General features: G+C 34.6%; 1 protein-coding gene across 2 annotated transcripts in view; it reads right to left on the bottom strand.

The window, feature by feature from the left end:
- LOC145682401 (dehydrogenase/reductase SDR family protein 7-like) overlaps nucleotides 1–19,901 on the bottom strand; it is a 46,242-nt gene extending 26,341 nt beyond the window's left edge. Inside the window, exons 1-3 of one of the 2 annotated variants that reach the window (XM_081754010.1) lie at nucleotides 19,769–19,901; nucleotides 8,451–8,653; nucleotides 3,619–3,762 (exon numbers count right to left, since the gene is read on the bottom strand). In XM_081754010.1, the coding sequence (XP_081610136.1) occupies nucleotides 3,619–3,762; nucleotides 8,451–8,653; nucleotides 19,769–19,829 (408 nt within the window). In that variant the 5' untranslated portion in view covers nucleotides 19,830–19,901. Of the gene's footprint in view, nucleotides 1–3,618; nucleotides 3,763–8,450; nucleotides 8,654–19,693 lie in introns of both variants that reach the window. The other variant, XM_081754011.1, reaches the window with a different exon arrangement.
- Between the last annotated feature and the right edge of the window lie 5,763 nt (nucleotides 19,902–25,664).

Genomic DNA, 25,664 nt, shown 5'->3' with positions numbered 1-25,664 from the left:
CTAATGTGTGGGCTATTCAAAAATACATGTTTCACACTCCTAAGGTACTCACGAAGCGCATTTTTATAGAGGGATTTTGGGTACGGGCACACAATTTGAAGTATTCTTCTATAAAAATCGTTGCGGAAGTACCGCAGCATTCTCAAACTTGGATATTTGGATAGAGCACATACTAGTTTTTGACCCGACTATGGTAGGTCTCATAGTTTTGGAGCTATAGACCTTTAAAGTTCATTTTCCTTCGTTTTCGGCAGCCTATAACTCCTAAAGGAAGCATTTGTCCGCCCAGATTGGTATATACTTTTTATCTTATCTTGGTGTCAGGAATCACCTCCCAAATGTAGTAGGTGTTGTTTTGAATCACTCTATAACTGTGAATATTGTGTTAACTTATTCTCAACTAGAGCTCCCACGGCTAGTGACTAAAAGGAAATCTCACGAACAATTATTAAATATCTCATTTCCCGCGCTTCGCCTCTAAAAGTAAAAACATTTGTTACATTTTGCAAGCGCCAGCTACTTTCTTTTTTAGCCTTCACCCTTACTGATGTTGTTTTTGTTTCCTCACCTACAATTTACGGTGTATACATCAGAACTCATAATTGAGGCGAAGAATTCAAAGAATCTGTATTCTCACTAGGGATCGAACGGGGACCAGAAACTCCGACATCACGCAAGATGTTCGTATCGTTGCCGCGGCTAGGGGAGTATTATTTAACGTGTGCAAGTAGAAACTAGAAACTGGATCCAGTTGGCAAGGGACAGAAGTCAATGGAGAGATTTTACAAATGCAGTATTCAACCTTCGGGTTCCATAGTCCACAGACTAAGTAAATGCGTTTTAATACACGTGGTATTTTTAAATCCTAATTCTTCAGTACCACTTCAGTTCTCTCTTTTTCAGTTTTCTATGAGTACTTTGTTCTACTGCTCTTGTTAAGTGAACTGAACTTGCCTTTCAGCAAAACTTATTAGAATTAGATTTATGGGCTTTCGATATCTATGGCCATGTTAGTCCGTCATTAAGATTAGGATTAGAAATTAGATTTCTGGGATTTCGGCATCTGTGGCCATGTTAGCCCGTCACTAGGTTTAAGAATTAGATTTCTGGGCTTTCGGCATCTGTCGCCATGTTAGCCCGTCACTAGGTTTAAGAATTAGATTTCTGGGCTTTCGGCATCTATCGCCATGTTAGCCCGTCACTAGGATTAGGATTAAGAATTAGATTTCTGGGCTTTCGGCATCTATGGCCATGTTAGCCCGTCACTAAGATTAGGATTAAGAATTAGATTTCTGGGCTTTTGGCATCTGTCGCCATGTTAGCCCGTCTCTAGGTTTAAGAATTATATTTCTGGGCTTTCTGCATCTATCGCCATGTTAGCCCGTCTCTAGGATTAGGATTAAGAGTTAGATTTCTGGGCTTTCGGCATCTGTGGTCATGTTAGCCCGTCACTAGGATTAGGATTATGAATTAGATTTCTGGGCTTTTGGCATCTATGGTCAAGTTAGCCCGTCACTAGGTTTAAGAATTAGATTTCTGGGCTTTCGGCATCTGTGGCCATGTTAGCCCGTCACTGTGAAGTGTCATCCGAAGTAAACACTCGAATACGGAAAACGTAGGTGGGCACCGTTATGAGGTTACCCCTTAAGAGCCTTTACCATTTTTATTTTATTTTGCTTGTTTTTCATAAATGAAATGCAACTTACACAATCATAGATAATGCTATTCTACAACCGTCAATATGAACCTGAAGAATTTTTAGTGTTACTTATCCATAGAAATTACAGTGTTGCCAGAATAACATTTCCCCAAAAATCTAAATTAAGACAGGGACTAGAGGAACGAACTCGACTGCATTTGATTACGTATCATATTGTTTTGGTATCCTGTGAACTACTTTTTAAATAATAGTTGTATTTAGTTTGTAATATACAAAATAGTTTTAACATACAGTTATTAAAATTAAATAATAATGTTATTTAGAAAGTAGTTTACAAGATACCAAAACGACATGATACGTAATCAAATGCAATTGAGTTCACTCCTTTAGTCGCTGCCTTAACCTAGATTTTTTTTGGGGGGGGGGGATTTTATTCTGGCAACACTGTAATTTCTATGAATAAGTAACACTGAAAATTCTTCAGGTTCATATTTTCTGTTGTAGAATATCATTTTCTATGATTGTGGTAAATTGCATTTCATTATCTCCTTTCACTTATGAAAAACAAGCAAAAGAATAATGGTAAATTTTGTATTAATTTTAGTACGTATTTTAGTATTTCTTAACCTCAAATGATGATGATGGTATTTCGGTAGGAGGTAGAATGATTAGATGCATAAGATTTGCAGATGATATGGCGCTTGTTGCAGAATCTGAAAAGAAAATCAATAAAATGTTAGAAAAAATGAGAAAGGGGTTTGAAGAATATGGGATGAAAATACATGTTAGAAAGACAAAAGCCATGGGGATTGGAACGAAGGGGTCTGTGTCAAATATAAAAGTAGGAGGGGAGAAAATAGAACAAGTGAATAGTTTCCGATATCTGGGTAGTATTCTTAGTAATAACATGAAGTGCGAACGTGAAATAAAAGCAAGGGTAGGAATGGCGAAAGAAGCCTTTAGGAGGAAGAAAAGTCTGTTTTGTGGGACCTTGAATAAAGAGTTGAGAAAAAGACTCATAAAATGCTTCGTATGGAGTGTTGTACTGTATGGGGCGGAAACGTGGACATTACGTAAAGGTGATGAAAATCGACTGGAAGCCTTCGAAATGTGGGTGTGGAGAAGAATGGAAAGAATTAGTTGGGTCGAGCGCAAAACGAATGAGAGAGTGTTAGAAATGGTGGGTGAGAAAAGAACACTTTTAGATATTATTAGGAAGAGGAAGAGAAACTTGTTGGGACATTGCCTAAGAAGAGATTGTATCATGAGGGACGTCCTAGAGGGTATGGTGTCGGGAGAGGGAGGGGGCGAAGGAGACTACAATTAATGGATGATATAAAAAACAGAAAGATCATACGCGAAGACGAAGAAGTTAGCGGAGGATCGTGGAGCATGGAAGCTTCTCAGCTGCGGCAAATGACCTGCCAATAAAGGCAGAATACCTATGATGATGATGAACCTCATACTCGAGGTTGAGAGATACTGAATGGCCGTTAGGGTGAAGGCGAGCGATAGACGAGCCATAAGGCCGAGGGTTACTGAGGGTCCGTGAGGTGAGAGGTGGAGTTGAAAGGACGTGAGGATGATGAGGAGTGGGGTTGGTGAGGGTCGTGAGAACGAGGTTGAGAGATACTGAGGGGCCATGAGGGCGAGGTTCATTGATAGTGAGGGCAAGTGAGGTTTAGGAGTGGTGAGGGTCGTGAGAGTAAGGTTGAGGGATACTCAGGATCCATGAGGGTGAGGTTGAGATATACGGAGGGGACGTGAAGGTAAGTGAGATTTGGACGAGTGCCCACTTGTGACGAAAAGACGTAAGACTGGAATGCCTACTAGTGTATTAAGTTCCAGTTAGGTAAGTTTGTGCTTCAAATTCTATTTGGGGACGCCATAATATATATATTTCAATATTAAAAGAAGCTTAAGAGTTAAAAAGAAAACCAGTGAAGTAGAAATCATACCGGGTGTGCTCGAAGCAAAGTGTTTTTCACCCTCTCCAGTTCATCTTTTCTTCGCGAAGCAAGGATTACTTTGCAGCCACATTTATAAAATGCATGCGCTAATGCTTCTCCTAATCCAGAACTTGCCCCTGTAATTAGAACCACCTGAAAAAAGCAAAAGGATGTTAGCACAATATAGTATATTCTACATTTAACAGTATTCATAGAAATAAATATACACATTTTCGCAAGTATCAAGGAATATTTTGCATATTACAGCAACGAAAGTGTATCTTATTTTTTTTGCCAAATGATGTGCTTTATTACAGCTACAGCTGTAGTAAAATTACATATCTAGATTACATAAAGAATGACATAGGTGCCAATTTTCTCACTTAGGGAAAGTTAGAGAATAAAGTTCCCTTTTTTTTTTTCAAATATGAAGTAGTTTTATTGGACAAAATGTTCTACGACTATTCTTGTTCCCTTCGAAAGCAAAGTTATCTTTCTCTAAAACGTTCTCAGCATATACCTGTATACTTAATACACTGGAACCTCTAAATACCTGGAACCTCTTATGACATAAGACAATTATTTGTACGTAAATGAGAAATTCATTATAGGGAGGTATAGTGCTTCCAAAATGTCTTGAGCTGTGGCAAAAATGCGAACTAAAGCTCACACCCTCGAAACACCCACGCGTTGAGCCAATAAGGGTTCAGCTGTTGCTAAGCGAGAGAACCTTAGCGAAAGGGAGTGGAATTCCTTCAGCCGATAGCAGTGCCTGGAACGGAAGACTAGGTGTCAAGTCAATGTGGTATAACACAAATTGAAATTACTCATAACTCAATAAGAGCTTATGAAATGAGATCTTCAGTTTAACGTCCCACGATTATGCTCTTTTAGATTAAGGGAGACAGCGTTTAAGGGAACTGGATGATGATGATGATGGAAGAATTGGTGGAATGAGAAAGTGGGAGCACCACGAGAAGACCCACGGACACGATGTTGTCCACCACAAACTTACCTGACCGGAAATCAAACCAGAGACCCCATGCACAAGAGGTTAGCGCTCTACCACTGAACCACCGTTAATAGGTATTATCTGCCGCATAAGTTTATGCACGTTTTCACAATTTACACAATTTACCACGTGCACGTTATACAGTTTACTACAGTCATAGATAATATTATTCTACAACAGAAAATATGAATCTCAAGAATTTTCAGTGTTGCCATCCATAAAAATAACAGTGATGCCAGAATAGCATTTCCCCCAAAATCTAGGTTAAGGCAGCGACTAGAGGAACGAAATCACCTGCATTTGATTACGTTCCATATTGTTTTGGCATCCTGTGAGCTATTTTTTAAATAACATTATTATTTAATTTTAAAAACTGCATGTTAAAACTATTTTGTTAATTACAAACTAAATACAACTATTATTTGAAGAAAAAAAAATAGTACTCAGGATTCCAAGACAATATGATACGTAATCAAATGCAGTTGATTTCGTTCCTATAGACGGTGCCTTAACTTAGATTTTGGGGGAAATGTTATTCTGGTAACACTGAAAATTCTTCAGGTTCATATTTACTGTTTTAGAATAACATTATCTATGAATGTGATAATGTGCATTTTATTTTCTCCTTTCACTTATGAAAAACAAGCAAAAGAAAACTGGTAAATTTTGTATTATCTTTAGTATGTCAGGCTCAAAGATTTTTTTTTTTTTTTTTTTTTTTTTTTTAAAGGACTAGTGAAGGAGAAGGTTCAGGATTTGAACCAAATAAATTTCGTTCTTTCCCTCGTAGAAGCTCACAGCTGCAAACTTGAAAATGAAATGAAATCTTAAGTTTTACGTCCCACGGTTATGCCGGTTAGGCTAATGGAGACGGTGATTATGAGAAATGAGTGAAATAGTGGAATGAAGAAAGTGTGAGGAAACGGGAGAACCCCGAGAAAAACCCACGCACACGGTGTTAGTCCACCACAAAGTTCACTTGACGGGAGCAGGGTTTGAACCCGGGACCCCATGCACAGCTGCAAACTTGAGTAAAATACAACAGAAAAGATAAACACGCAACAGGACAAAATCCGAGCGAAGTTCACCGGGAAATGATGTGCGTGTATGGGAAAGACCGTATGGACCGTAGAAATATCTCCAGGTTGTACGAATTCTTTGAAAAGGGTCGTGTGAACTACGTGCTGGCGTCTACAGCATGGACGGACAGTTACGGCCATTGAAGAGGCAACTCGTAACGACCAACGAATTCATTTTCAAGGATCCACACTACCATCTTTTTGGCTCGATGAATAAATTCTTATCTGGAAGACGTTTCAGTTTCGAAGATGAAGTGAAATTGATTGTGCAAAGATGGCTATGTTTAAAAGTAGGGATTTAGGATTTAGATTTATGGGCTTTCGGTATCTATGAAAGTTAGCCCGTCACGTTTGAGGGATGACGTCCCTCGGCGAGCACATTATCGGGAAAAAGGAAGGAAGCGGCCTGGGACCTATATGTTAGGTACAACCCCGTCATTTGCTTGGTGCGAACTATGAAAACCTCATTAAGAATGGACGGCCTAAAATACTTTGAACTTTTTCATGCGAGTGTGTGTAAAAGTAGTTTTAATGCACATATTCCTGATATGTTACCAATTACACTCTCCTCCTCGTAAGCTGGTGTACATTACTTATTGATCTTCCCTCGTATTACAGGTTTGAATGAGCTAATATAAACAAAACGAAAGTTATTTTTCTTTTATCTTATTAATTATTTATGAGTAATTAGTTACATTTTAAGTTAGCAGAATAATATCAAGAAAATTAAAGTGTTGAAAGGCTTCCTTTTCCAGTTTCCTTATCTTGGAGTCAATTCTTGGACCAAGATCTTTCGTCTTATAATTTGGCTGCGTCTAAAATTTTCTGAATATCGTCCACTTCTTCTACTGAAGAAAGTTAACGCTAGCCGCCAGATCTTTCGAGGAAATCAAATCTTAATGGCACCTGTCTCCAAAAACCCACAATTATTTTCATTCGGCCAAAGGACTATCACATTCAGGATAAAGATAATTATTGTAATGCACCATGTGCTTCTGTGTACAATGTCATATGCCTCTGTTTGTGAACATCACCACATGGATTTACGTCGGAGTATTACACACCACGTGGAATTACTACGACAAGCAGACGACAGACCACATGTACCTCCTACAAATCTCATAACGACAAGGACAGCAGCAGCACCACCGCCGCTCTGGGGCGCCTATATATTGGACATCGGACCGGCACCAGTTTTCTGACCCCCTCCTCTTGCTTGCCTGGAGCACTAGGAGTAACCTACCCTCAAAGCCTCTAATCCAGTAGTTCTCAAATTGGGGTCCGCGGCGCCTAAAAATTGAGATCTGTTGTAATAAAATGGAACTCACAGCTGTTACGCAAGAAGTATTTTTTTCAGTTACTGAAAAGAAAGCAATTAGAAATTATACCTACGTTTGTAAATTTAAATGTTTTCCTACTTTACTAAATTTCTGCCCTGCATTTGGCCAACTGTTACATAGGACTACTTCAAGTGAGAGAAATTTCTTCTTTTTAGGGCACTTTTTTCAAAAAACAGTTGTACATTAACTGTACGACGCCTCGGAATCTGATGCATTTCATTTTCAAGTGGCGAAAAGCTTCCACCAATCCCAGATTTTTTTAAAGAAAAAGAAATAAATGTTAGTCATTCCTGTGCTTATAAACATCAAGATCCCCGCAATTCTGGGATTTCTATAAAAAAAAAAAAAAATGGGAAACCCCTCCCAAAATGTTCCTAGATATGCCACTGCGAATAACTCTTGACTCAAATTGGTTTGCGTGTGCGCTGAGTAGAGAAAGTTGTGTGAAAGGTCATCGCAACATTTGATGCCTTTCCCTACCATATATTTGTGTGAGCAGACCTTTTCTGCTCTTAGCAGTATTAAAACCTTAAAGCGAAATCGTCTTAATGTGGAATCGGACCTAAGATTAATGGTGACAAAAATTTTTCTAGATTTCAATGCAATTATGGAAAAATACAAAGAATTTCGTTCATCACATTAGTGACCTCATATTTGAGAACGTTGTTTATCAAGTAATTTTTTTTTTTTTTGAAAAAAAAAATGATTTTCAGTCTTAAAATTACGGTATTTTCAATTGAAATTTCGTTCACTAGGAAACAATCATGTATCTTTAGAATAAATTATTTATTGCATTATTTTTCTTGATCCTTTTCTTGATAGTGATAATTCTAATTAGTATAATTTAATAGCATGTGAAATTTCAGATAACATTGCAAGGGGGTCCGCAGATCACTTCCTGAATGAATATGGGGTCCGCGTTATCGGAAAGTTTGAGAACCACTGCTCTAATCTACTGTGGGACTCTTGGCCATTCCTTTCCTCCTGGATAAGCCTGCTTCGGGGCGGCTCTATCTGGATTCCAACCTCAGTTGCTTAGCCTGCTTTGGAGACCCTCATTGCTTGCTTCGGAGCATTGGGGATTCCTACGTCACTTTGCTTCGCCTGGTTCGGGGCTCTGTAGAGATCCTGTCTGCGACCACACAGTCAAGGACTACTAAATTTCTACGTTACAAATTAGAGAAAGTACTCTATAGTATTCTCTGTAAATACTGTAGTTATTAGTGGATTTTATAAAAACTGGGAGTCGATTCCGGACTGTTTACATTATTACACAGTAGACCACAACAGTGCATTATAATTGTGACACAGATATTATTAACCGTACCTTATATAATAATATGAAGCTCATGATACACACACTAAGGGCTATAAAATTGTCGAACACATTATCTGTGTATAAACACTTACTTTTCCTTTAAGTTTCTCTCTCCTATAGTTCCTTCTCGCCATAAGTTTATAGATTAACAATGGAAATGTAATGGGAACAAATAAAGTTCCCAGCAGCCACCACATCATTGGCCAAACTTGAATACTGTTTCCTGCAGACACAGGACCTCCATTTTCAACAGGCTTATCCATTGCTTTCATTCTTCTAGTAACACTGTTAGCACCTGAAAAAAAAAAAAAAAGTGATAGAAGTTATTGTAACTATAAACGTTAGGAGCCCAAGCAAAGCTTCAGTGGGATGGAAAATAATATTTATGATATACTAATCAACATATTAATGAAAATGTTGTAATGTTCTTCTCCTGATACCAAAATTCTCCTAAGTAAACATTCGATAAAAAGAAACTTCTGCGCACAATTTGATGGTATTCCACCCTTCATTCTCGAAAAATAGCACATAAATGATACGATGCATGAATCTTTTCCCAACCTGTGGATCGATTGGATAGAATCTATATACAGTAAAACCTGTCTTCAACGGACCCTTTATTAAACGGAAAACTGTCTTAAACGGAAATATTTCACGGTCCCATGAATTTTGGAGAACAAAACGTGTAAAAAATCCCTTCATTAAGCGGAAACTGTGTTACGCGGACAACGGAAAGAAAAATAAACATTTAACGGAAAATTCTGAGTTCCGGACTACAGCGTTTAGAAGATGTTTAGACATTCTGTGAGACATATACATTACACTGCTTGCGATAAAATGTTCGTTCTTTTGTTAAATATTTCTGGACAGTGTTGACCTTCCCCAACCACTATTTATACTCACCCCCCACAAATTGTCCTTAATCCCCGCAACTTAATCAAGAATCATAAGGAATGTCGGAAGGAAGAAAACAAGATACAGGAAGAAGAGGAATACGATACAGAGTTCCAAGAAAAGTGTAGAATAAATACATATCAAAATGCTCTCAGAAGTTTAAAGGAAAGGCAAAAATTTGCCTTACGGAAAAATGATTCTGATTCACTTAGTATAATTTCTCAGTCTAAAGTGTATGCGGAAAGTCAAGCAGCAATGTACACAGAAAACCCTGCTTGGCTATCAGAAAAAAAAAAAAAAAAAAAAAAAAAAAAAAAAAAAAAAAAAAAACGTGTGCATAGTATATTTTATATTCATTTTATTAATTTTTTGTGTGTGTGTGTGTATTTATTCGTAGAAGAAAGAAGTACTGTAATCGAACAATGTACGTACAGCAATATATTTTCTCAGTATGCCCCTTTATAAGCATATATTTTTTTAAAAAAAGAAAGAAAGGAAAGATCTACCTCCACTAAGCGAAAACCTGACTTTAACGGAAATTTTTGCAAGTCCCGCTCGATTCCGCTAAATACAGGTTTCACTGTATTAAAATGTTAGGTTTATATTTTTGTGGCCAAGTAAAGTTTATATGTCAGTGGACGTGTATATGTTTGTGATCAATTCTTTCTGCAATAATATCTCGGAAATCACAAGCTCTAAAAAGATGCCGTTCTCACTGACCGATTGGAGATTTTGTGTACATTGTTCAGTTCTAACTGAATATTTAAAGAAGGAGGGTTACTTCTTTATTACACTGTTTGGAGGTACACTGGAAGTATTGAAATTTTAAAAAAGTAAAGTACCATACCCTACGAGTTATACATTCCAACCACACATTTGTATACGGGGTAGTACATCTCTCCGGCGTTTGTTTCATGACCAAATGATAATGAAAAACGAAGGATAACCATTTCTCCAGTCTGGAGTGTTCTGCCCAATGAACACCATATATCACTGACATTATAATTAATTGTATATGTAATGTATTTGATTATTACATACTGCATGCAAGAAGAAAGAAAACACTGATCATACATGAATTAGAAACTCCAACCAGAAGTAGGCTCAAATCTTGCAAACGGTACGAGATATTGAAAAAAAAATCGAAAAAATCTCCCCTTTATGGTACCCCGTGCGACTTTTTATCAAGACGTCTTTCACTTGTGTCTGTAAAGGGACATGTACAGGTGTTGTGAGGAATGACAAGGAGACTCATGTTCATATGTGAATGACGCGCTGTGTAGAGAGCACAGGTTTAGCGAGTAAATTTTTAAAATATCAATGAAATTTTCTTCTCTTCCGAAAATTTGTGATCAAAACCTCTTAATATGTGGTTCTTCTGTAGGTTCAGAAACAACAGACACTCTATTAACGTTCTTAAATTGTGATATGCTTAACAACTGGTAACACTACGATAGGCCTATATGTCGATAATTTTGTAACCTCCCTAAACTAGAAAGTTTAAAGTATGTTTTCCAAATAACTACATAAAAGAAAATGTAATTATGCATCTGACTTGTGTATTTTAATGACGCTCACCTTCCCTGGATTGAGGTGTGCCCAAATGCATTGCAAGTTTAACCAGCCACAAGTCTGTTCGGACCCACACAGAAGTGCGTCTGGCAACCCACAAAAGATTCGTGCAGTCCACTATCATGTGGGAACGCTGAACTCAAAAGGAGTAATATGTGAAAATTTTGAATAATTCTGCGCAACGACCGAAAGAAAATATATATATATAATTTAGAAAGGTTGTTATATCTACTGTTGGGTTCCTCTTAAACTTTATCCGTACCATTTCATTTTCTGTCAACCTTTTCTCTGCGATCATTATAAACCATTGTTTCTGAATCTACCCTTGTATCACTTCTGTTCAAACGTTTCTGAATTTTCTTAAAACTACTGGGTTTTCTCTACATTTTTATTTGAAATAAGAAAAACGACTCTGATTGCTATTTATTTACTTGGTATATTTCTAAAGAAAAAAAGTGTATAATTAGTCTACATTTCTTAGGTTACTATTTGCTGCATGTTCACCTTCTCTTTTCGCATTAGATTAGTGTATTAAATCTTACAAATGTATTTTACCTAAAAATCAATGCGTTCATAACAACGAATGTTTACTTAAATTTCAACAGATAAACTCTGCCACTACACCGTCACCGTTAATTATTTTCATTACAAATTATTATGCATCAGCAACAAGCTTCCAATATATTTGTAATGCAGGGAATCAGACATCCTGCTCAATGATTTCGTGTGCTACAACACTTCTTTTAAACAAATTATTATTATTATTATCAGGGTGGAAAAAAATCATGATTTTTTTCAAAAAAATCATTTTTGTTGATTTTTTTGATTTAAATCGATTTTTTTGATTTAAATCAAATCTTTCTCCTCGTATAATGCAAGTCGCGAACTGAAGAAAAAGCATTAGGAATTAGTATTAAATGCTAATTATGCCATTTAAGTGAAAGTATTGGGGTTGAATTTTGAATTATCCCCAATCGTTAACCTATATCAATCCCAAACAATGTTTCTTAACCCTTTTAAATTACGGCTCTTTTTAAACGTAAATTATAGACTTTCAGACAAGCAGCTACAGTATCATTGTTATGTATCCTAGGATCATGGTACACACATCACTCTTTTTAGAATAGAACAGTTTTTGAAACGGTAATATTCACATTTCCCTATCATGTCCCTGAAGCGGGAAATTTTGAGAATAATCGGCATTTTTTTTACTTTTTTTAAAAATTCTAATCCCCTCTTTATTCCCCTGTGTTAACGCACAGATCTCAAAATCAACTGGGAAATACTAAGGAGTGTACTGAATGTATGTACAAAATTTCAAGCTTCTATCTTAAGTAGTAAGGGTGAGGAAATTATTTAACAATGAGCTAAGAACATTCCCACGATGACCCGGATGTAATATAAAAATTTCCTCAGACATCCATATTTATCCTAGGATCATGATTTGTACATTATTCTCTCCAGAATAAAACAAATTTTCAAACGTATCCCTTCAAATGTCTCCATCATGTATCTGGGGCGGGTAAATCACGAAAAAAATGAATTTTCTGTTAAAAATATCTTTAAAAAAAAAAAAAAAAAAAAAAAAAAAAAAAAAAAAAAAAAAAACCTCTGTGGACCCTGCCCCTGTTTTAAGGCAGAGATCTGAAACAAATCTGAAAACTACTGAGTGGTGCACTGAGTACATGTGCAAAATTTCAATCTTGTATGTGCAAAAGTAAGCCCGCGATAAATAATATTCCTCAAATACCCCAGATTCCCGTATAAAACAGGATCTCAGATAATAGTTTCCTGCGACATACCTATTTATCCTAGGAGCATACTACGTACATCATTTTCTTCAGAATAGAACAGCCTTTGAAACGGTACCATTCATATGTCTCCACCTGATACGGGAAAATCACGAAAAAAGCTGTTTTTGTTAAAAATATTGTTTATTTATTCCGCTGTTTCCACAGAGATCTGAAAACATCTGAAAATTATTAAGGGGTGCACTGAACGAGTGTGCAAAATTTCAGTCTTCTGAATGCAAAATATAACCCGCAAAATGCCAAATAATAATAATAATACGCATAACAAAAAAATCATTTTTTTAAATTTGACGTCATCACACTATGCCTCAACGCAGAAAGGCGTGAAAGCATATGTAACATGTTCTAGAATGCCTCCAGTCTTGAAGAAAACGAAGCAAAAAGCCTTATTGGTACTTTTTTAATCGAATAATGAAGATTCTACCCTATCACCTAAAAATATAATATAATTTAAATAGAATAATTTAATTATATAATTTAAAAGGTTAAGCATTAAGGAAAAAGTACAGCAACGTTTATCAAAATGACACTTTTTTTTTTCACAAAAGTTACTTATATTTGCCAGGGGCCTATTTTTAAAAACTCAGAACTAGCTTGCAGCAAGAAAAACATAAATTTCGCCTAAAATTATAAAACAAAAAACAAAAATGGAGAGAGGATAGGATCCCTCTAAATACACCCTATTATCTAGGAACAAACAAACAGACACGCACAAAAAAGAATTTTCGTCTTAAATGTCGATAGTGATTTCCCCGCTGGAATAGTTAACGATCTTAAAACCCAAACCCAATGTTACGAAAAGAAGAAAACAGGATTGCTCCATTACCTGTTCAAAACGGGATTTTCCCTAATCATCCTCTGCATGACATTTGTTTTCATACTATACTGTACATTTGAGTCTCATTGTATTATGATTATTAATTTCCATAATCGAAATAACAAAACAGAAACGGGATTTTACTTATTTTCACTTTAAATTAATTTATTTCGGAATTCGATTTAAATCAACGATTTTTATTAAAAAAATCAAGTGATTTAAATCTTGATTTAAATCAGACTGATTTAAATCAATCCACCCTGATTATTATTATTTTTTACTCAGTACGAATTAATCATCAAGCAGCAATACTCGACCGCCACACGAATATTTCCTACATATTCCTTCACATGACATCCTTATCCTTACCCAACAAAATTAAACCAGAAAACTATACTTTTAACTTCAGTACCTAATTTTTGTTTTATTACATAGGGTGATCGAAGTTATACGCAACACGATACCTGTTATGTTGGGAGGTATCAAATTAACTTCAGAATCATTACACAGTTAAGTTATAACGACTAAAAGAGTGAATAGAATGCATATTACCAAATAAAAGGTACTAGCTAGCCTTTACAGTATTCGTAGGGAAATAATATCTGATATGTCGTATACTTTCTCGATTACGGTATCCACTGTCAGAGACCATGTTTTTATAGCATCGGATATTGTTTCCCCACGAATTAAAAAAAAAATAACAAATGTTGTACTTTTGTGTGATAAGAATTTGTAGAGAGAATTTTCACTATTCCGTGATTTTTTTTTCGTTTAATAGATATACGTTCCCGGTATATTCGTATAACTAAAGCTACCTGATATCTATGGCTATTAATAAGTTTAATGATCACCAACTGAAAAAACACTTCATTCAAGAAGCAATGCATGATTTACTCGAGAAGAAACTATTATAAATTGGACGAAAATTTAGTGTCACTTCATATTGATATATTTATTCAGTAAGTTTCACACAGCACAAGGTCATTTGGATGGAACTGACCAACATCAATATTGAAAACACAAATGAAGGATAAGGGGAAAAAAGAAGGAATGTCACAAAACTGCATTTTCGAGAAAACGTTGTTTTAATATTGTAAACCGCGTACAAAATGAACACGGTTAGTCAAATTTTTGCTCCTTTTTACACGGATATTTCTACATCTACGCATGCATGGCATATACAGTCAAATAGTACCAAGAGTGACCAACAGATATGGCAAAGCTCCCGCTAAAGCATACACATGGACACTCCTTGTTTTTCTCCCCTTACAATTCAAAAATTTAAAAAAAAAAAAAAACAAGTAAAAGAAAGGGCCTTACTCGACTCTACCAAATTTTGACACATTCCTTACATTTTCAGATTAGGTATTTCTTTCAGCAGAGCATACACTAAACGAGGAGCTCCATTACTACTTGCTGATTGATTTCAGGACGGCTCAGCATAAATACAGTGTGGACGTATGGATAAAAACTACAGTGCATATACACGACCCAACTTGTGCTAGGTGAACACTAAAAAGCACGAATGCTATCTAACCAAGTCAGGGCAGGAGCTGCAGCGTAAGGTGAGTTGTGAGTTCGTAGGGTGCATCACCGACGGGGGCGTACGCATAAACGAGGATAAATAGTGGAAGAGCATACTAACACATACAACACTTTCACTATCACAAAAAAAAAAAAAAAAAAATCATTTCAATGTGCTGTGCACTGACAGTAATTATTTATATTCACACACTAATTCTTTTACGAAATATGTTTCACATCGTATTTTACCTACAAATTTTCTATTTTGTAGAACCGTTTGCTCGAGTGAACCCAAAGAAAGTAAATTTCTAAATTTACAATATTCTCTTCAGTTGTGTTCTAAAGTTTCGTTCAGTAGTAAAAATGTTGAAAACAGTATGTGATAAACTTGCACGAAGCAGTTACCTCCGATTGCCAAATAGGTCCATGTTTATAACCGCTTACATAAAAATAAACACAACTTGCGGTTTCCTTACATATTATCAAGCACATAAACGAGCAAATTATCCCTTTCTTCCCGGTAAATTTTCGGAATTTTGCTAGAAACGGACGACCAACTTCGGAATTTAACCCTTTTACTCAACCACTTCCTTTCACCTCCGTAAGTAGTAACTTTTGGTGTAGATTAAGTATATGGAGATTTACGGGTAAAATCTATACGTTCTCAAAAAAAAAAAAAAAATAAAATAAAATAAAATAAAATAAAAAAAATTAAAAAAAATAAAAATAAAAATAAAATAAAATAAAAAAATAAATAAAATAAAACCCTAAGTAACATTATTATTGTCGCAATATGATAGAAATAAACCAACTATTGTGCTACCAAAATGTCTTGAGCCGTGGCAAAAATGCGAACTAAAGCTCACACACCCACGCGTTGAGCCAATAAGGGATCAGCTGTTTCTAAGCGAGAGAAAGCGAGTTGAATTTCTTCAGCCGATAGCAGCGCTTACAACGAAAGACTATGAATCAAGTCAATGTGGCATTAGAATAGTATGCCTGTAACTAAAACAATATGGTAGAAATAGCTTACTTTAGGTGTCATTGTTGAGTAATTCACCGTACAGGAAGCAATAATACGCAATACGAACTCTCTAAGACCTGATACATTATGTGCCTCCCAAAGTAAACTTGTCCCACATTTACTCTAAATAGTACTCCATTCAGTATCTTCGGAACCATAATGTTCTTGCTAGTTACCTGCTTTCACTCGCAATGAATGTTTAAGTTACTTTTAAGAACTAAGAAATTAAATCATTGGTTGTAATAATAATAATAATAATAAAAAAGCGCCCGCACTAGGGTCGGCTGGTTTGAACCAGCTGGTTTTTTCAAAAAAAAAAAAAAAAACTGGTTTAAACCAAAAAACAAAAAAAAAAAATGTTCATAAAAGTGTAAGCGTTCGTAAAATTTTGATGAACACACATTTGTGGCTTACCACGTCTCACTCCCGTATATTATTCGTATTATATGCAGACCTACATTCCCCATTCGTTACTCAAAGAGATTATACTACAAAAGCAACTTTTATTATTTTTATTTTCATAAGTTTATGAATATTCCTTGTGTAATTTTTTTATAGTTTATTATTATTGTTATGCAATTACAAAGAAAAATTCTAAATATGGTTTCGTTTTAATAACGTTTACTATTGATAAAATGCATCGAAATGCCGTACTTTGGGGCGGGGGAGTCATACAAACCCCACGAGAGGAATTTATTAAAATCAAAAGTATCTTTGGTATCTATTTATGTATAAATGGGTCAGAGCCAAAGTGGTCTCAAATAATTCGTATCTTTATTCACTTTTCTTACTGATATGCAAATTAAGTAGTTGTATTTCTTTAACTTGGACTGTAAAAATCGTAGTTAACTAACTTGGACTAAATTAGTTCTTCTGTACTCTGCAGTATTTTGAAATTGTCCATATGTAATTCTGTATAATGGTTTCACTTGTGCAACTATTTATCTTTTTGTCCTTCTGAAATGACTCTTGACAATTATGTTGAGAAGTATGTAAAGATCAGTACAACATATTTTTATCAGGAGTCCTTTGTGAGTGAGTCGACAAACGTATCGTATTTGTGGCCAATTAGTCCCGGTTTTGATTCCAAACGGAGGAAAAATTTCTTTCGGATGTAAGTCGAGAAACGGTTTGAATTCCGCTTTAAGCTTATGACCCCCTTCCAGCATAAACCTGGTTGTTGCGTAATAACACCAAGGCGAAAGATACTTATTTCTGTGCATATGTGATATAAATACATAGAGCAAATTACTTAAACTAAAAATATCTGGTTTAAACACACACACACACACAAAATTAATAACCATGGTTTTTGCCAACCCTGGCCCGCAGCACTGTCATCAGCGCCCTAACAGGCAGTGCTACTACCCTCCTGGTGGGTTAAGAAATATTCCCTCGCGCATCATGCCTAATAAAATAGGTCATCGCTAATAGTTCGGTAAATTCTTATAGTATTACGAGTTTAATTTGCATATAACATAATATGCATATAGTCATTGCCTTTAAGTTCCACTTTCTATTGAATACAACTTTTGAAACTGTTAGCACAATGAATATAACACTTTTACAAGTCATCTGATAGTTGCCCCATATTGTCAATCTATACGATATTTTTTTATCTTCGGTGCAGGTGAAGATTTGACGCACCACTTTTTGGAAGATAAACAGATAAAATTCAACACTTTGCATGAAAAGACATGTTTATAAGGAATAAATTTCTGCAGGTGACAGAACTAAATACAAAGTAATGCAGCTTTAGGTTTACAACTGTATGGTTATTGGTGTAAAATCATTACAAGTAAAATATGTGAATGCAAATGAAACGTGGTTCTATTAGATGCTATTTCGCACGGGTGGGACATTTTTACATAGTGTACAGAACCTCTATTTTATATTTACAAGTGAAGCGTTATAAAACCATGACACGTGCTACTGAAACTCGTATCATTGACAAAACCCACTAATTTCCACTACCATCACTTGCACGCATACCCACCATCGCAGACGGGCCTGTTCTCTTCGAACGCACCCGCTCGCTTCCTCGCTAGCTCACCAGTTTCACCCTGTACTGACTCGGTTAGGCAGCATTCATGCTTTTGGTAGCCACCTAGCACAGGTTGATTTGTGGTTCTGCACTGCAATTTTTATGTTACATAATCGAAAGCCGTATTTATACGCAAATTGTAATAAAATTGTAATTTTTCAACAATTACTTCTGGTGGTCCCATTGAATTTTAACTATGCCAAGTGACATAATTTCATGTCGCCCAGTGGAAACCTTTCCGGAGACAATGAGATATAAATTAGTGAAAGACTATGGCTTTTCTAATGGTGCGCCAAAAGCAAACCTGTACGTTATCTTGAATACCTAGTCATTCAGTCTTCAACTTGTCTGAAAATAAAACTGAGTATTTTTTTTTCCCGGCATACGAAAGTCTCTTTTTTAGTTATCAGTGTTTCATATTCTACCACGATCAGATGCTGCAACGGAGTGTGCACTCCAATTGTGTACTTCGAGCTTTGCACTTTTGGACACGGTCTAAGCTTAATATTGGGTAGGTAATCATCTCTATTTTTTTTTTTTTTTTATCTTGGTTGCCTATTACAATGACAGGTTGCTAGGTTCAGGCTGGGACTGGCCAGGGGTCCCTACCGGGGCCCTCTCTAATATATATAATAATGAACATTGAATAACGTGGAAAATAAGATAAAACATGTCTGTTGTGTTGAAGCATAGTTACACGTTGTAGTTTGTTCCGTTTCCAGACTTCGGTGGCTCCCAGCATAGAATATAATCTTGGGGTCCCATTATTGGAATGAAACTAATAGTATTATAAAGTCCTGTTTGGGGCCCTTTGTTCATAATCTAATACGAATATATTTCAACAATATGAAAAATGGGGCCCCTGGCTCAGTGGTAGAGCGTTCACCTCCGGTGCTTGGGGTCCCTGGTTCGATTCCAGCTTACGCCGTGTGGACTGTGGTGGACAAACACCGTGCTTGTGGGTTTTCTCGGGGTTCTCCCGTTTTTTCCCACTTTCTTCATTCTACCATTTCATTCATTTCTCATCATCACCGTCTTCTTTAGCTTAACCGGCATAATCGTGGGACGTAAAAATCAAAGATTTCATTTCTTTAGTCCTGCTGGGGCCCTCTAGTGATTTGACAAGCCATTGCAACACCATAAAGAAACAGTACAGGTCCTACTCTGGGGGAAGGGGGCCGCAAAAATTACGATGAAATTTAGTACACTTTGTGAGGCTCCTGCCGGTGCCCTATAACCCCCAGTCCGAGACTGGTTAAGTTAGGTTACGTATCATCATCTCTAAATTTTTATCTTGGTTGTCTATATTTTTGCCTTCTATACAAATCTATAATTTCATTTCACTTTACTGGAAAATACAGAAATTCCGTCTACAAAGGTATTTGGTAGAAGCCGTCCGCAGACGTAAAACCCATTAGTCTTACGAAGTAATAGGTTTCACTTGATTAGTAAGATCCCCATTAGCAATTTACATCTTGCAAACATATCATAATAATTTAAACCTTGATCCGGGTCCAAAAATCATATTTCCTCTATCAAGTTAGTATATAACCGGTGCTTTAAATCTATCAAGTTTTGCCACCAGAGAAAATAGTATACAAATGTTTAAATGCTACAATAACACAAAAATTCACATAATTTAGACTTACGGTACGCATTCTACAAATCTACATAATTATTTGGTGATCCTGACGACCTTGCCCTTGAAATATTTTGCAACTCACCATCATCTACAATCAGCTGACAAATTGAAATAAACGTAATGTGCGCATCCCAAATAGTCATTTGTCACAATGAGTAAGACATTATAGATGGCAGCACTAACATTAAATCGTCTGCACCATCATGATGCAAATTGCGGGGCGGGAAGGAAACTTATGTCAAAATGAATTAGCAATTCAAGAACTATTATCGAAAATAGTGGCATTTGTGCCAGATTGTACCGTTCAAAAAAAAAATTCGTTTGTGCTATCAACTGGAATAAACGAAATAAAGTAGCGATGCTGACTTGATAGTTAAGTGAGAATCGCCACCAATCTAAACATTTCAAAACTAATTTCAAATTACGTTTGATCAGTTGTGCTAGGGCCGGCGCGAGGGGGGAGGGTCGAGCCGTGCAACCGCCCAGGACGGCGTTTAATAGGCGGCAAAATTTGAAAAAAAAAAAATACTATCAAAATATAGAGATTCGTAATAGGCCCACATGCAAAAATAAAATTGTGTTCACCCGAGAATATAACCGAACTTTACCTTACATTCAGGAAAATACTCACTCAGAAAATTCAGAGCATTCCCTCTCATTTTCAATTATAAACTACTACTAGTCTCAGGTATCTCGTTCAATATTTCCTTGCAGCGGCGTAGATAAGATTTTCAACTAGGGTGGATAAGATTATCAAGGAGTCTTTTATATTTTTTTTCTATTCAACAATGTTCTAACGCTCCACTCCAAGGCACTTGAGACAGGCCGTTCTAGCCTACAGCATCTAGAGACATTTAGGTTCTAGCAGCAAGTTTTTAACCAATTTACAAATTGTTCATTCCAAATATAGGAAATCGTACAGCATATTTTTTCTTGAGAAATATCTGCTAGAATCATTTGCGCAATTGCACATGCATTACGGGTTTTCCCGTTTTCGCGAGCCTTTTATATTCCTTGCAGTTGCCATCTACTAAACCTTGTTGTTAACGATGCAGACACAGCATCTTAGTGCACCGTTTCATTTTTTGTATAGTTAAAAAAAAGGTTTGACATTTTCTCTGCATCAGTTCAATGTTGAGCCATTCTAAAGGAACATATTAGCAGTCTCACTTTAGAGCCATTAAGCACCACAAGATGGGAGTAGATAGATAATGGGGATTCTGCAGACAAATTCATTATTAGCCCATTTTAACTATATGTCACCCTATCATCTCTAATAACTTCTAATCTACCCCCTAATAATTTGCAGCGCACTCCCTATCCCAAATAACTTCTATCACATCTCAAATAACTTCTATCTTACTCATAATAACTTCTAATGCATTCTATTACTAAATCTAGTTACAAAAATCACTAAATCTGGTTACAAAAATCTGGTTATAACCGGTTTTGACTTCAAAAATCACTAAATCTGGTTACAAAAATCTGGTTATAACCGGTTTTGACTTCAAAAATCATTAAATCTGGTTACAAAAAATAACTAAATCTAGTTACAAAAACAAAAAAATTACTAAATCTAACAACATTTAACAATAATGAACAATTGCATTTTAAACTCTGATACATACTCTTTTAAATGCCGTTTGAATTATTAAAATCGGATAAAAAATAACGAATTTAGCATTTTGCCGCCTGTATTTATACAACCCAACACAGAAGGTTTGTGCACACACACACACATTTACAATTCAGTTTGCTCGAGAGAAGCAACAGCATACATGTATGTATTTAGATTTATATAGCCTCTCTCTTTTTCTTTCTTTCTTAACATGGGAACGTGACTTGCTTACATCATCATACACTCATCCACACTCACATTCTCTTCAGTCAACCGGAGCAGCAACAACATATTTTCTTTCTTTTTAGAAGCAACTCCGCCAGCATTAACCCAGATGAAACCTTTGGCGGAGTGTCTGTCTTCGATTCCTTGATTCAAGGTTATTTCTCATGAAAATTTTTGAACGGACAACTTCAACTATGCAAATTAAAAAACTTTCCGTGTTACTTAGCTAGCATGAACGAGAAACTGTTTAAATAAACCCGCCAACGAAACTAATGTTTTACCATGCAGTGTCTCCAACTCCATATATTTTTTCGGAACGTTCCAGGATTTTAATTTTTCAAGATATCGCTTTAAAACATATAGGGATGAATTCACCCCATTACTAATAAATATGATAATTGTTAAAAATGAGTTGGCAACACTTGCAGTTCCACCCCCAAATAACGTTATTATTTAATTCCTCGGTCCCTAATTAACCGATTTCAAAAATTCAAACGGTAAATGAATATTAATAACATAACCAATTTTTTAAAATGCATAGATGGTTGCATAACCCAAAGGATACTTTTCCCTTTTTCAATATCTCCACAAAATTTCAACAAATCGAAAAAATAAAAATACTACCATAATCAGAATAAAATTTTAAGACTTTTTTAAAGAATAACATTTTCCCGAAAACTCAAAAATAAACCCGTAAAAAATTCCCGACATTTTGAACTTGCTATAACATCGTCAAATATTAACCGATTTTCAAAATTCAAACGGTAAATGGTTTCTATTTTTTATATTTTTTCTAACGCGTTACTGGTTGTCTATGTGTAAGGATAAAATTATAAAAAATCAAAAATCTTCACTATGTAAGAATGTATTAAGGAAATGTAAACAGGACATAAATACTAGACTACAAAACAATTATTTTCATGCATTACTGGTTGACTATGTCTAAGGATAAAATTACAAAAACAACTTTTATAACTTAAAAATATAAATTTTACCTAAAACTAAACTATACATAAAAGTTAACTAAATTTTACCTAAAACTAAACTATACATAAAAGTTAATTAAATATGACCTAAAACTAAACTATACATAAAAGTTAACTAAATTTTACCTAAAACTAAACTATACATAAAAGTTAATTAAATATGACCTAAAACTAAACTATACATAAAAGTTAATTAAATATGACCTAAAACTAAACTATACATAAAAGTTAACTAAATTTTACCTAAAACTAAACTATACATAAAAGTTAATTAAATATGACCTAAAACTAAACTATACATAAAAGTTAACTAAATATGACCTAAAACTAAACTACACCACACATAAAAGTTAATTAAATATGACCTAAAACTAAACTACACATAAAAGTTAATTAAATATGACCTAAAAATAAACTAAACATAAAAGTTAATTAAATATGACCTAAAAATAAACTAAACATAAAAGTTAATTAAATATGACCTAAAACTGAACTACATATAAATACATTTTAACTATATCTTATAATGCCCCCAAGCTAATGTACTTATACCACCCTCTAGTATATATCTTTTGTCATCATTCGAATCTAATGCTAACTTATTTACAGCTATGGTATACACATCATGCTTACAACTTCGAATTAGATTTATATTTTTATATGTTTTCACATCATTGAATAGGGTTTGTTTATAATCATCAAATTGTAACTCTTTTGCTACTACACATTTTGTTATTCCTTTTGCTTTTTCTTCTCTTTATTTTCAACTTTAAAGGCATACATCTTTGATCTTAACCCAATAAATTCTGTCATTATTTTACCATTGTTTTCATCCTTCATCTTTCCTAATACTTTTTTGTTTACTAATGGTATTCCATATTGATTATCCTTTCCATATTCACTTGTATCAAATAAATCAACCATTTCTTTTAAGTCTTTGTAGAAATCATCTGTATTAATTTCATATATAAAACTATCAGTATCCATATAACATAAGCCTATATCAATATCATATTTAGGTTTCATAATATTGTAATGGAAGTCATACATTAATAGTTTTGACAAATCTAGCACACTCATACCAACATATATAGGTTTGTTGAAGGTCAATTTTTCTTTTTTCATATGTATCGCACACAAATCTTCAGTAAATATTGTTCTGTAATCAAAGTTTGGTTTCGCTATTAACTTTTCCACCCTCATTGGATCACATTCTAAGGTAATAGATGGCCTCTTTCTAATGTTTTCCATTGTTTTACCAAATACGCTATTGTTCATTAACTTGTAAAAATCTTTCTCGAAATCATTTTTAGCTTTTGTTCTCATATTTGTATTTAGATCAATATATTCCTTTAACCAGTTTGATTGCTTGAACTCCAATATTCTATGAATTTTCTTTAATATCATCCCAAGTGACATATATAGTTTTAAGTTTCTGTAGTGAATAACATATCTTTCTTTATTAAAAAGCGTTGTTAATAATTTTGAATGTTTCGATCCTGGTGGACACATATTTTCTGGAGCTAATGGTAGATCTGTATGTTTATCATGTAAGTATTCTGGATATTCTAAATCAACTTCTAATATGTAGCCAGTTTCTGAATCATCTGGAACATTCATTATGTTTATGTAAGGTTGAACCCATTTAAAGTCTTTGTAAGGCATGTACTGACTCATAGCCCATCCATATAAATTATTTGCATCTAGATAAGCTAAATACTTTGAAGGTTCGTCTTTGTTATAATTTTTCATATACTTATTATTTGCTTTTACATATCTCTTACTACATTGTGAAATTCCACCTCTTATACCTTTTTCTATCATTAATATTTTGTCATAGTCAGTTAACATTTCTAGTTTGATCTTAGTCTTCTTTAACATTGAATCCCACGATAAACCAGGAGCAGTGAAATACCAAGCAGGATCTAAACCATATGCTTTTAAACACACATCTCTAAAACTTTCAAATACATCAGCTAATATTAACACATCTGTCTTGTTATAAAGTTCTGTATATTCACCTAGATTTTTAATATTGAATGACTTCCAAACATTTTTCGCATGCTCATAATCTTCATCACTGATGTGGGTTTTAGTAAGTTTATTAAAGAACATTTCTTTTGAAGGTAGTTTTGTTTCTTCTAATCTTTCAATTGAGTCAATATAATCATATGGGTACACACCTTTTTTAATTACTAAATCTAACAAATCATTAGGGAAGTACTTTGACGTTTCTCTATATTGTTCTTTTGTAAGGTTATTTGCTAGTTCTGCTAAACTCCTTGGCATAAACCTAAATGAATCTAGAAATCGTAAATTAATTCCATTCTTTTTATCAACCTTCACATATTTTGAGTATGTTATATATTTTTCCTCATTATTTGCAATTAGTTTTATTTCATTCTTATCATAAGCAAGTTCTTTAACAAACAGGTGAGTATCATAACCACTTAAGTTGTGAATAAATACTGGAATAAAATTAGGATTTCGATAGCTTAAGTTACAATAACTGTGAGCTGCACCTCTAAACTTCCCAGTTAAATGATCATGATCTCTTTTGCTTTATTTTTATTTATATCCTTTAAACATTTTCCTAATTCATGTTTCCATTCTTCTAACTTTTCAATCATGCTATCATTATCTTTAGCGAATTGTATTTTCTTATTTAACATATTTATTTGTTTTTCAATTGCTGGTGGTAAATCATTCAAGTTTCTCTCACATATATGACAACTATTGGAATTATTATATCTATTTTCTTCATCTTTAGTTAGACCATTCATTTCAACTCTTTTGTTATATATTTTCTTTATTTCTATTGCTTCTTGTTTTAACTTCTCCACAAACACCTTTGCAGCATCTAAACCAATATAACTAACAGGACTTTTATACACACCGTTTGAGTATTTAATATAATAACAGAAACTCATTGGTAAATGCTTTTGATACTTCACAGTTTTAGAACAATTATGCTCTATTTCCATTTTACATAACAAACATTCAAAATCGGCATATATCGCAAATGGTACTCTAAATGATCTATTATAATTTTGGAACTGTATTTGATTATCATATGGTTTTGGAAGTTCTATTCTAACAGATTCATGCTCCTTACAATATAGTTCATGTTGTTGTAATTGCTCCTCATT

Source organism: Thermobia domestica, chromosome 3 (assembly GCF_964235325.1).
Source record: "Thermobia domestica chromosome 3, izTheDome1.hap1.1, whole genome shotgun sequence".
Taxonomy (NCBI): domain Eukaryota; kingdom Metazoa; phylum Arthropoda; class Insecta; order Zygentoma; family Lepismatidae; genus Thermobia; species Thermobia domestica.
This window is presented reverse-complemented; position numbering and strand designations above follow the sequence as displayed.